The sequence below is a fragment of the Lacerta agilis genome, chromosome 8, assembly GCF_009819535.1.
Source record: "Lacerta agilis isolate rLacAgi1 chromosome 8, rLacAgi1.pri, whole genome shotgun sequence".
Classification (NCBI taxonomy): domain Eukaryota; kingdom Metazoa; phylum Chordata; class Lepidosauria; order Squamata; family Lacertidae; genus Lacerta; species Lacerta agilis.
The window spans coordinates 75,310,142-75,323,335 of NC_046319.1; the positions used below are offsets into that span (position 1 = coordinate 75,310,142).

A 13,194-nucleotide genomic window follows, 5' to 3' on the forward strand; every position below is an offset into this window, starting at 1 on the left:
TAAAAATGGGTATTTTAGCATTCGCGGGCAGCAGATGCAAACTGTTGAGTTGCACTTCATTCCTGCCAGTAGTATATTATTAAGGAAACGCATAAAGCATCCCAGTCAAATCCTTTCATAAACAATAACGCGAAGCACACCTAAGCTAAGCATCAGTTGGAGCCATAATGGTTATGAGCTGGAAGTTCCCGGTTGGAATCTCAGCCTGGCCATGAACTCTCTCTGGGTAACCTTAGGGAAGCTGCCATTTCTGGTCCTTGGTGTCCTCATCCGTCCGCCCCCCCCCCCACTCCCTCCCAACTGCAATATGGGGATGATAGGTCAGTATTATCTACAGGCTTATTGTGAGGATTATGGAGATAATAATATATGCAAAGTGCTTTGAGCAATGTAAATACTAAGTGCTTCTATTATTACTGCGAATGCAGCCCGGGTCTCTCCTCCCTAGCCTCCCTGGAATAGCTCATCTCTCACTCTTTTGAGACAAAAGGTTCTGCTGAGTAATTCAAGGGTAGATAGTTTTATGGGATTTGTTTTAGGTTGGGAGAGCTGCGTGCCTAGAAAGGGAATAAGCAGGGCTGTGTTGATCTCATGTCACCTGCCAGAGCTGGGTTTTGGCGCCTGGTGATGAACTTGGTATTCTTTGACTCTGCTTCACTATTATTTTTCAAAGTTTCTAGTCCCTGTGGCTGTGGGGTGTGTGTGTGTGTGTGTGTGTGCTGAGTTTTGAAAGTGTGTGGACGCCGTCCGGTGGAAGCTACTTGCCACTTAACAGATGTGTTGGGTAGGTCTGGGCAATGTATCGATAGGTTGTCCAAAAACCGGTTTGAAGTCCGTATCGTAATATCAGTTTCCTAATTTTTTGACCTGGCAATATATCACGAAAAGTGATGTGCGTGCTATGCAAAAATCACAATGTGGGGGAAACCGTAAAGTCATCCAGTGCTTCTACATAGCTCCATCCTTATTTCAGGCAGTGTGATATATTGGTAGATTGTGATGTTTAGCTGGTGATACGTCACAGTGTTGAAAACCGGATATCGCCCAGCCTGATGGTTGGTACATTTCGTGATTTTTGTGTGGTACGTGTGTGTTTTCAGGGATTCAAAGCCTTGCACAGTGGTACCTTGGTACTCGAACGGCTTGGCTCCCAAACAAAGCAGCTCCCGAATGCCGCAAACCTGGAAGTAAGTGTTCCGGTTTGCAAGCGCTTCTCGGAAGCTGAATGTCTGACACGGCTTCTGCTTGAGTGCAGGAAGCTCCTGCAGCTATTCGGAAGCCGTGCCTTAGTTTTTGAATGGTTTTGGGAGTCGAACGGACTCCCGGGACGGATTAAGTTTGAGAACCAAAGTACCACTGTATAGCTTTTTTGCTCCAGAAGCAGAATCAAAACATGAACAGCAAGATGCAGACTTCATTTGGTTGTGCATGGCTTTCGGTGAGAGCGCTGGAGTTAAGACTTTTGCAACAGGTGCTCTTGATGCAGATGTTTAGCTTTTTTGGTGAATTAGTGCAAAGTTCACATTCATACACATCTGCGCAGCACTCCTGGGGTGCAGAGGGCTGAAGCACACATTGAATCATAGAATCATAGAGTTGGAAGAGACCACAAGGGCCATCCAGTCCAACCCCCTGCCAAGCAGGAAACACCATCAAAGCATTCCCGACAGATGGCTGTCAAGCCTCCGCTTAAAGACCTCCAAAGAAGGAGACTCCACCACACTCCTTGGCAGCAAATTCCACTGTCGAACAGCTCTTACTGTCAGGAAGTTCTTCCTAATGTTTAGGTGGAATCTTCTTTCTTGTAGTTTGAATCCATTGCTACCTTAAGGATCTGTAAGTTTGCTTATATTTCTCTTTCTCTCTGGTGACTGCATCCTGGGGGAAGCATCCATTTTCGCCATTTAGCCAGTGAGTGCATTGAACAAAATGGGCGCAGGAGTGTGTGTTAAATGGAGCATGTCTCAATTTGCTATTGTAACCCAGGCAGCCCAAATGCTGGTGCTAAGAGTCCCCTCTCTGCGTGCATCTCCGGCTTGCTTGGCCTGTGTGTGTCGTTTGAGTGTGCTTCACCCTCCAGGGGCAGAGTGTGGCAGCACTTTGCAAACTGCACACTCTCCTCCTTTTACTTATTCATGGCCTGCCCGTCGGAAGAGATCCTCGTCTGCCGAGTGGTGCTTGGACAGCCTGGGATTCTCAAAAGGTTCCTGCTAACCTGAATCTGACAGTCAGTGATTCAGCAGCGCCGCTTCAGCGCAGAGAACAGAAGCCAGCCCCTTTTGCCAGTTTTGCAGTGGTTTAGAGTTGCCCCTTCTTGCAGAAGCATCCTTCTCCATGCTTAATCCCCATTTTGCACCCTTCCTGGAGTGGGGATGGGGAACAACCAACTCTCCATTGGTCAAGGATTCCAGAAGTTGTAATCAACCATGTCTGAAGCGGCACAGGTTCCCAACCCCCGGTCTGCAGTGTTCCTGCTTGTTGAACCTGTATCCGAGCAGTGTATTGTGGGAGGATTCCATTTTGTCCAATCATGGATGTGCGTTGAGGCACTGCGGTGCAGCCACACAAGTTTGGGCCTTACAGCTGGCCATATATACACAATCAAAGTGTTCCACTCCCAATAATAATAATAATAATAATTTACAACCCGCCCATCTGGCTGGGGTTCCCCAGCCACTCTGGGCAGCTTACAACAGAAGATTAAAATACAATAGTCCGTCAAACAATAAAAGCTTCCCTAACCTTCTCTGTTATGAGATGCGGGTGGTGCTGTGGGTTAAACCACAGAGCCTAGGGCTTGCCAATCAGAAGGTCAGTGGTTCGAATCCCCACGATGGGGTGAGCTCCCATTGCTCGGTACCTGCTCCTACCCAACCTACCAGTTCGAAAGCACGTCCAAGTGCAAGTAGATAAATAGGTACCGCTCCGGCGGGAAGATAAATGGCATTTTCGTGCGCTGCTCTGGTTCGCCAGAAGCGGCTTAGTCATGCTGGCCACATGACCCGGAAGCTGTACGCCAGCTCCCTTGGCCAATAAAGCGAGATGAGCACCGCAACCCCAGAGTCATCCGCGACTGGACCTAATGCTCAGGGGTCCCTTTACCTTTACCTAACCATCTCTGTTAGTGAACTTATTATTCCCTGTTAGTGAGTTATTTGTGACCCCATCAGCAGGGCCAAGGGGGGTGGTCTTGTCATCTGGGCAGCTCAGGACCTCCATACACACTGCCCAGACTTTCGCCCCAGGGACGTCACCCCGTTGCTACTAATGCAGCAATTTTTCTTCACCCTCAGAGGTGCACTCCATTGTCTGTTGAGGCAGACGGATGCCAACAACAGTACAAATTGGGATTTTTATGAACATTCCTTGGAAATGTTCAATGGGTTGGGGTACAGATCTGTTCAAGTTTGTTTTTTTAATCTTCCCATCCACATGCACACTGCTGGATGTTGTTGCTGTTAATTTGATTTATATCCCACTCCTTAGCCCAAGATCTTAAGGTGGTGTGCAACATTAAAAACATAATTTGCATAGTATGATAATAAAATGTAATAAAACAACCAGTGGGGGGGGGGACCATACCAACAATCAGAGATTGTTTAATGGCCAAAGTCCCAGGCAAAGAGGAATGTTTTTGCCTGGTGCCTAAATATGTAGTGATGGCGCCAGGTGAGCCTCTCTGGGGAGAGCATTCCACAAATAGGGAGCCACCACAGAAAAGGACCTTTTCCCATATATGGCAGGATCTGGAGGGCCACAGGTTCACTATCCCTGACTTAAAGGTTGTATATAGCAGCAGAAATATTGTATGTGTTTAGATACTGTGTTGTCAAACTTGTTTTATCTGCTTATTTGTTTATTTTTAACCTCCCCTGGCTGTGTTGGAGAAAGTTTGAGAGACTTTTTTTTTTTAATATCCCATCCTTCCTCTGCCAGGAGCCAGGCTGCTGCTTAATAAATTAGCCTCTTGGAGACTTGAGCAACCCTGTTCTAAAGGGAGGATGGGACAAGATTCTTGGCAAGATTGGGATATTTCCACTCCTGGAAAGAACAACAGTGCTTTTAAGAGTGTTTGTTGCGATTATCTCTTCAGTGTCTAATGCTTGTATAGTGATGTTATCAGCACAGTCCTGTCCTCTCCGCTCCCCTCTTTATAACATTAATTTTCAGGTAAAGGAATCTGTGCGTTTTTCATGCAAACCTAGACTGTTGTGAATTGAGCCTCTTTTTTTGACAAAGTAATAATCATAAATAATAAGAATGAAAATGTGCACCCCACCACCAAGACCATTCCATTATAACTATCCAACCTCCCCAAATTTCAACACCTCTTGCAATGGTTTGACCCCTTTTCCGTTTTAACAGCACAAATTCTACAAATACCTTCCGTATCTCCTCAAAATCATTTCTCCTGTGTATTCCCCGTCTTACCTTAATGGCACATGCTAATTTATTGTTAATAGCTTATATCCCACACCTCTTTATACCATTCTTACATTTTATATTCTGCTTGCCCCTTCCACTTCCTAGCTATCATAATTTGTGCAGCTGTCAATAAATCTGTGAGCAAGTCCATCATAGCCTGCGAACCTTCCACCCCATCGTAGATTGATAATAACGCTACTTCTGGACTTGCGGCCAGGAAATGAGCCTTTTCGAGTGCAATGAACTCTCAAGCTGGGCAAAATGTTGGCCCATTTCCTGCACATGTTACCCTAGGCAGGGAATGGCCAGTGTGTGTGGTTCTGCCAGAGGCAGCTGCAGCACTTTCTGGAAGAGTGAGAAGTTCGCCCGGCCTGACTGGCTTTTCATTGCAACCCCATGATTAAGAAGTGGCTGTCAGATATTGCTCACCGATATTTTACGCAGCGTGCAAAGTGCTTTTGTGTTGCTTGGGCGGATGTGGCAGCTGTTTGGTGCGGGCCTCTGTCACGTGGGCCTGAGATGCTGAGCCACGCTGTGGCATGCCTTTCCCTAGCGTTGAATGTGACCAGAGGTGATATAATGGCAATACCTTCAGGGATGAGCCGGGAACAGATCCTCCATGCCCTCTTGAGCGTTTCACCTCTCCTGATGATGGGGCCAAACCTGGAGTTAGTGTCAGAAGTAGGAATCATGTGTCAGCGAAGTTTGACTCTTTATTCAGAGATACCAAAACAGCACAGGCCTAGAGCTCTTCTCCGGAGGTCTCGCCCCAATGAGGCAGGTCCTTGCCTTCCCACAGCTGCCTAAGTCTCCTCCTCTCCAGGGTTTCCCCCCCGCCCCCAAGCAATCTGAGACTGTGTCTGTGTGCCACCAATCTCTCCTCTGCTCTTTTCATTTCTCTGTGTGTTTTGGGAGACCAGAGGGAGGGGAGCTGGTCGCAGCAGCAGGAGGAGACGACTCCCTGGATTCTCCAGCAGCCGGCCTCATCTCTGTCTCCTGCCTCCCCTCCTCTCCAGCTGGGGCTGGTGGGAGTTGTAGTCCAAAATGCAAGGAGGGCATCAGAGACAGATCGCAGAATCCAGATTTTCTTGGAGCAGAATTTTTTTTTGTTCTGTTTTGCTGTATCTTTTTTTTAAAAAAAATAATAATTATATCCCGCTGATGGGGGTTGCCGTCCAAAAAAACCAGGAGGGCACCACACTGGGGAAAGCTGGTCAAAAGTATACGAACCAGCCAAACTTGGAATTTCCCCCTTACATAATTTTACTTTGTGGAAAGGGGAAAGGAGCTGAAATCCAATTCCTCTCCCCCAAAATTATGCTCAGCCCCACCCCCTTTTGAGGTTTTTTTGACAGGCACGACCTACATGCTCCCAGGTTCTGTCTTGCAGCCGTGAGGCCTCTTTTATCACTTCAAACTAAGGCTTCAAATCCTTGGAGCTGAATCCTGCACCTGATACCACATTTGCTCTTTTTCTCCCTCTCTTTGCCGCCGAGCTCCGCTTGTTCTGCATTATGAGCAGTATTTCACTGTAGGCAGAACCACAAGCCAGTCTGCAGATGGTGCGGCTTTCTCCTCCATCTGTTTGCCGATCAGCTTGCTGCTCCCCCTTCCCGGGGACCGCCTGAAATCTGCATCACCACTTCTCCTTCCCTTCTAGATAGTGGCAGGAAGACGTTGGGCTTCCTTTATTGCATTGTCAATTTTCACATGCTTCCCAGATGGCGAGGAACCCCCCCCCCCCACTTCGAATCTCCGCTAGTCACTCACCAAGGAGGCGTTAGGCGAGGCTGCCTGCTCTCAGCCCGAGTTGCCACTCTCTGCAGCAGAGGGAATAACAGCGCAAAGACGGGGAAACCTGTGAGCCTACAGGAGTTGCTGGACTCCCAACTCCTATCATCCCTCACCATGGGCCATGCTGGCAGGTGCTGATGGGAGTTGGACTCCCAGCAATATCTGGTTCCCCATCCCTGCGTAACAAAGCTGTAACTAGACAATGCATGTGAGCAGACACTTTAAACCAGGGGTGTCAAACTCAAATTCATCGGGGGCCGCATCAGCAGTTTGGTCACCCTCAAAGGGCCGGTTGTATCTTGTAGGACTATGTGTCCACTCTTTATTATCATAAATTATTGTCACTGCATTCAATTATTACTGTTTTTTGTAATAATGTAAGTAATAACTAGCTCTGAAAGCAGAAACATAGTCAGAATAATGGCAAGTAGATATTCAAAAATAGCTAAAAAAAGCGAGAATAAAAGGTGAAGGCTGGCGGCTGGCGGCGGCTACACGGGCCACATGACGAAGTCTGGTGGGCCGGATTCGGCCCGCGGACCTTGTGTTTGACACCCGTGCTTTAAACATTTGAAAGGTATGCAAACCAGGTTATTTGTGTCCAGATAGGGGTGTAGCTGGCCAGCTAGATGGCGACTTGGGCTTCCAGTGGCAAAACTGGATCCAAGAGACTCTCCTCCTGCTCCAAGCTGCAAACTTTTTTTTTTTTTAATATTTTTATTCATTTTCCACAAATCAATAAAGGATTACAACATAATTACATTAACAAAATTGATATACATTATTACCTCTTATAACAGAAATAGAAATTTTAAACTCCTAACGTTCCTCACTTATTTACATGACTTCCTCAAATCCCTCCTTGTTGAATTTCATTATAATACATCTTTAGTAGTTTTCCCAAATTCATTGTTAACCTTTAAAAATCCTCGATATTAACCTCCTTTATGTCATCTTCTATCTTTATTTCCATAATTTCTCATTTTGCTATTTTCATTATAAACCTAAGCCACAACTTCCAAAATCTTTCCAATTTTTCAAATATTACAATATTTTTTATAGTATACAGTGGTACCTCGACTTACGAATTTAATCTGTTCCGAATGCACATTCGTAGGTCGAAAAATTTGTAAGTCGAAAAAAAAAACCGATTTCCCCATAGGAATGCATTGGAAACGAAAAATTCGGAAAAATTCGTAAGTTGAGTAAACTCCATTAAAACCGCCAATGGATGTCCTTCGGATGTCGAAAATTTTTTAGGCGTGCGGGCACTTTTTTCATTCGTAAGTCGAAAAATTCATATGTCGAGTAATTCGTAAGTCGAGGTACCACTGTACTTTAAATTTCTTCCAATCTTCCTCCACCATCTCCTCCTTCTGTTCCCGAACCCATCCAGTCATCTCAACCAGTTCTGTATAGTGTAACATCTTCATTTGCCATTCTTCTGTCGTCAGAATGTCCTGTGTTTTCCAATTTTGGGCAAGCAGTACTCTCGCAGCCGTCGTAGCATACATAAAGAATCTCCTATCTTTTTTGGGTAAATCTCCACCAAGTATTCTTAAGAGTTAAAAGGCTTCTGGTTTTTTTAAATAAATGTCTTTTTAAATACTTTTTTCAATTCATTATATATCTTTCCCCAGAAATCTTTTACCTTTGGACACGTCCACCACATATGGTAAAACGTTCCTTCTTTCTCTTTACATTTCCAACATTTATTATCATATGAATGATACATTTTGGCTACAGGTGTTTACAGATTTTAAGTACCATCTATACATCATTTTCATCATATTTTTTTTCAACACATAGCATGCGGTAAACTTAACACCCTCCTCCCAAAGCCTTTCCCAGTCCTCTAACATTATGAAGGCAGCCCTGTTTAGGGAAGTTTTTAAACTGTGATATTTTAAATGTATTTTAATATTTGATGGAAGCCGCCCAGAGTGGTTGGGGAGACCTAGCCAGAATGGGTGGGGTACAAATAAATAATAATAATAATAATAATAATAATAATAATAATAATAATAATAATAATAATAATACCAAGCTGCAAACTTGATCCTTTGGGGGGTGGGTGGGATTGCAGCTCCTTCCACAGCTTGGACACACTTTACCTGAGTTCAAGAGCCGCTTACTAAACCCACTTCCGCATAAAGAGGAGGTGGACTTGCGGGCATCACGCCCCTTCCACGCCTACAGGGGCTGGGATCCCAGCCCCAGGACAGTGGGAGGATTCCTGGCCGTGTCACCGCCGGACTGGCCAATCCGGTCGACCCAGGGGCGTGGCCAGCGCTGCTTAAGCTGGAACGCAGGCAGGAACCTGCCTATATGTTTTATTTCTATACCGCCACTATACCCGAAGGTCTCATGGATTGGTAGGAGGCAAGAGAGCGGTGGGAGGTACCAGCTAGGGAACCCCCAAGGGAAGAAGGCTCATAGCCCGGGGAGTGGTGGTGGGACAGCGCTGAGTGGTCAGAGGGAGAAGACTGGGAGGAGGAGGTGTTGAAAGCCGAAGAGGTAACAGGGTTTAGTGAGTGGGAACAGTCTGTGGCAGAGAGCAGTCCAGAATTAGAGGCAGAAGAGGAGGCTAGAAAGGAGTGGGGGCCAAGAGGCATAGATGAGTCCTCCGGCTGCAACCAGCTCCCTTCCCCACTGGTCTCCCAGAACCCAAAGAGGTATGAAGAGGGAGGAGCAAAGAGACTATCAAGGCAAGGGGATGTTCGCCAGCCTGCTTTAAAACCGTGGCTGGGCCCGTTACTTAACTAGTTGCTTCCCTTCTTTCAGCTGCCATCTCCCAGAGGGTGAAAGTCCTGGATGAGGTCACGGGCTACCTGGGGCAGGAAGTCACCCTGCCGTGCACGTTTGTGTCAACGGGCAATGAGATCAAGGTCAGCCAGGTCACCTGGATGAAGGAAGCTGCGGGCAGGAAGCAGAATGTGGCCGTCTTCCACCCAGACCACAAGCCCAGCTACCCGTTGGAGACGGAGCGTGGGCGGATCCGCTTCAGGACCCAGACCCTGGAGGACGCTACGCTGATCATTGGCCCCCTGCGAATGGCCGACGAGGGCACCTACGCCTGTGAATTCGCTGCGTACCCCTCGGGCAACGAAGACGGCATCACCAACCTGGTTATACTGGGTAAGGGCAAACCCATATGTGGAAAGGCGAATGTGGGACCCCCTGTTACAAACAGCGCTTGGTGAGGCTGCAGACCCCTGCAGCTGATCAGGCTACCCTGGGGTGAGAGAGAGCACACCCCACCAGAGGAGCTTCCGTGCCTGTTTAAGCCGGAGGTGGAGAGCCTGTGGTCCTCGGGGTCAGTGGTGAGGAATGATGGGAGTTGCAGTCCGGCAACATCGGGGCGGCCACAGATTCCCCACCTTAGGCAAACAGCCCAATTCTAAGCTGCCCTGGAAATTTTCAGTGGGAAGATGGTATAAAAATGTCTTAAATGGTAGAAAGAACTTAACCTCATCTTACTTTGCATCTACTGTTGTACCTTGGTTCACGAACAACTTGCGAGTCGAACGTTTGGGCTCCCGAGCGCCGCAAACCTGGAAAGGAGTGTTCTGGTTTGTGAATGTTCTTTGGAACCTGAACGTCCGACGCGGCTTCCGGTTGGCCGGTACGGATTCCGTTCGACTTCCGAGGTACAGCTGTATATGGGATGTTTGGTGAGTTCAGAGTTTGCAATGGGCTGCTTCTTTCTCCATGCCTTTCCCCCCGTAAGGCAGGTTAGTCCTGGACAGGGGTCAAACAGCGAGCTTTGACTTAAGCAGGGATCTAGCCCAGAGCCTTCCCCTACGTTAGGCTCCTAGCCCAACCCTCTAACCACCATACTGAAGAATATTTTGAGTGATGTCGTGCAGGGTACTGGTTAGGCCTGTGGAGTTGTGCTGCCACCCCCACCCCCCACCCCCTGTCTTGATCTGTCCTTCCCAGAACTGGGAAGTAGGACTCTGGCTCATTCCGCCTGTTATTTTTGGAGATGCAAATTGCCTGCATCTGGCAGTATTCTGACGGGAGGGGAATCTGCACATTTTTAAATTGCTTCCTCGGGGCCATTTCTGAACCAAGCCTCTTAAACGCTTTCCCCGGCTCGCGCGCCCCTGTGTTGTGAGGTAGCGCCGTGCCCCGATTCCTCGAATTAATTATGGGCAATTCATTGTAATGTTCCGCAACCAGGGAGCGTAATAACAGCGGTAATAAGTCCCTACCTAATAGGCTGCTTTGCAGCAGGGGGAAAAAAACAAACAAACCCAAAAGGGCTTTGGGCAACTGAGACCCAACAGGGCTTCGTGCTCAAATTACCGGAGTTTTCTTGCATGGCTCAGCAATAAAGTCGCTGGACTGTCATTTAGGACTCTTTGCCTTTAATCTGAGCATGGAAGGACCTCTGGGGGGGGGGGATTCCCACTCCCCCCCCCATCTTTTCTGCCTTGAGGTCTCATTAGATTGAGAGCTCCTTGGATGACCTATCTCTGAGGGGTTTCTCCTTTTAAAAAGCAAGGGCTGTGTGTTCTGTGATTTCTGCAGCAGCGCAGTGTGGAGCTGGGTGACAAATCCTGCTTACAAAAGCTCTTGGTTTGCCTTTTTAAAAGACCAGGGTGGGGTGGGGGTGGCACGTTTTTGTAGATGCTGCAGCCTCAAAATCTACGTGGAGGCATAAAACTGACGGCGGTTCGAGGTGGCAGAATAATGGGATGTTTTTGGAGAGGGGGTTGTGGGGGCTTTATTGCCTTGCCCCCTCCTTGTCAGTAGCAAGACCAGAATAAGTTACGCCAATTAGAGTCCAGAACTGTATCTATAGTCATACCTCGGAAGTCGAATGGAATCTGTTCCGGAACTACATTTCGACTTCCAAAATGTTCAGAAACCAAAGCGTGGCAGGAAGCTACGGAATCCCCGTCGGATGTTCGGCTTCCCAAAATAGTTCGCAAACCGGAGCACTCACTTCCAGGTTTGCGTCGTTCGGGAGCCAAAACGTTCGAGAACTAAGCTGTTCAACTTCCAAGGTACGACTGCATAAAGGCTTCTTCATTCTAATGTTCTGGTGCAGGAATCTGCACAGCTATAAACCAGGCATGCGTGCTTTCTGCCTGCAGAGTCCATTTTTTTAAAAACAAATTAGCCTTTAAGATTACGGAGATTCTAGGAGTGGCGGCATAACAGCTTGAAAGTGTTGCAGTGGAGTAGCTGCCAAACATTGAGGAAATGACCCTCAATTTCAGGGAATCTACAAGTAGCGGCAGTTCTTCCAATGCAATAGCTAAGGTTCCAAATGTGGCCGGAACGGAGGTTTCAAGTTTACTCGATGCAAATAGGCCTTAATAGAGGGCACGCTTTTGAACTGAGGAAAGGGTGACGAGAGCCAGCAACAGCGGCTCCTCCCGTTGATCTGCGCCAATCAGGACGTGGGAAAAGACTCTCTTAAATCCCTTTCTCCAGTATGAATAGCAGAAGCCTTGACAGAGCTGTCCTATTATTAGGCAGTTCATTGCGTTTCCAGGCACAGGCAAAGGGCACTCAAATTCTGTCTCCCTTGCACGCAAGCAGGCACCCAGATGGAGAACAATTAACTTCGGAGTCACTCCTTTTATTAACCCTGTTTACTGCACTACGCCAGTTCGTACAGTCAAATCAACTGGGAGAGCTTTTTAAAAAAATCATTTTTATTGCGTTACCATTGTCTACCACCATTATCTCCCAAGGATCTCAAGGTGTGTTGCATGTGGTTCTCTCCCCCCCCCCCAATTCCATCCTCACAACAACCCTGTGAGGTAGGTTAGGCTGAGAGATGGTGACTGACTCTGAGGTCACCCAGTGAGCTTCAGGTCTGAGTGGGGATTCGAACCCTGCTCTCCCAGGTCCTAGTCCAGCACTCTAAACATTACGTCACCATTTTCTTCGGCTGTGGAGGGAAGGAGTGCATGTTTCAACCTTCCTTGACTGAGGAGAACCCCCCTTCCCCCCAAAAAATAAACCAGTTGGTGGAGAAGATTTGATCCCTGACATGCTAGCTTTCTATGTGGGGGGAGTTTTTTCCTCCCCCAGGCCACCAGGGAGTTTCAAAACACATGCACTCAGATTTCTTTCTCCCCAAAATTCAAAAGTAGCACAGTCCAGCCCCCCCCCCGCTTGCTCTGTTTCATCCCCAACCTCTGCCTCTCTTTCAGCCAAGCCCGAAAACACGGCCGAAGCCCAGGAGGTCAAGGTTAGCAACCTCGAACTCCCTGTGGCCGTCTGCACCTCCGCCAGGGGGAAGCCGCCGGCCCGCATCACGTGGCAGTCGGGGCTGAACGGCAACGCCACCGTCTCGGAGGTGACCAACGCGGATGGCACGGTCACCGTCACCAGCTACTACCGCATGGTGCCCACCAAGGAAGCCAATGGGCAGCAAATCACCTGCACTGTGGAGCACAAGACGCAGCCACAGCCAGAAGCTCTTCCGGTGGTGCTTTCAATATTGTGTGAGTGGTGAGGCCTGGCTTTGGGGTTGGAGGTGGCTAGGGTCTCGAGGTGGGCCCCTGCGGAGGAAAACGCTCAGCCCAGGAGACGATGACTGCACACCCCCCCCCTTTCATTTAAAGGCCGTTCTCCATCCCCTTCCATCAAGATCTCTGAGAACTGCAGTTTAAGGGGGCCGGGAATTGTAGCTCTTGTGAAGAGTAACCTATAGTTCCCAGGGTTCTTTTTTTCTGAAGGGGGTGCAGAATGTGCTTTAAATGTTTGGTTTGTACACAGCCTTCACTTCTCTGCTCTTATTTCCTGACCCTGGAAAGGCTTACGATCCTATACTTTTAGTGGCCTGGGATGTGGAGGAGAAGGGGAATGAGGATTGGTCTTTGAATGCTGTTTTGAACAATCTCGGAAATTATTTTTGTTATTATTCGCTACCCAACATGAGATTGGGGTTGGGGGGTGGGAGCAGTTGAAGTAAGGCATCGCTTTGCAAGCTGTTGAAAACTAGGATGC

The 13,194-nt window shown here is 47.9% G+C and overlaps 1 protein-coding gene across 1 annotated transcript in view; it reads left to right on the plus strand.

Annotated features, from left to right (window-relative positions):
- The first annotated feature begins 3,659 nt into the window (after positions 1–3,659).
- The window catches only part of NECTIN2 (nectin cell adhesion molecule 2), a 45,268-nt gene continuing 35,733 nt past the window's right edge, over positions 3,660–13,194 (plus strand). The window contains exons 1-3 of the mRNA XM_033158769.1: positions 3,660–3,669; positions 9,004–9,357; positions 12,396–12,689. Of these exons, the coding sequence (XP_033014660.1) occupies positions 3,660–3,669; positions 9,004–9,357; positions 12,396–12,689 (658 nt within the window). The remainder of the gene's footprint in view (positions 3,670–9,003; positions 9,358–12,395; positions 12,690–13,194) is intronic.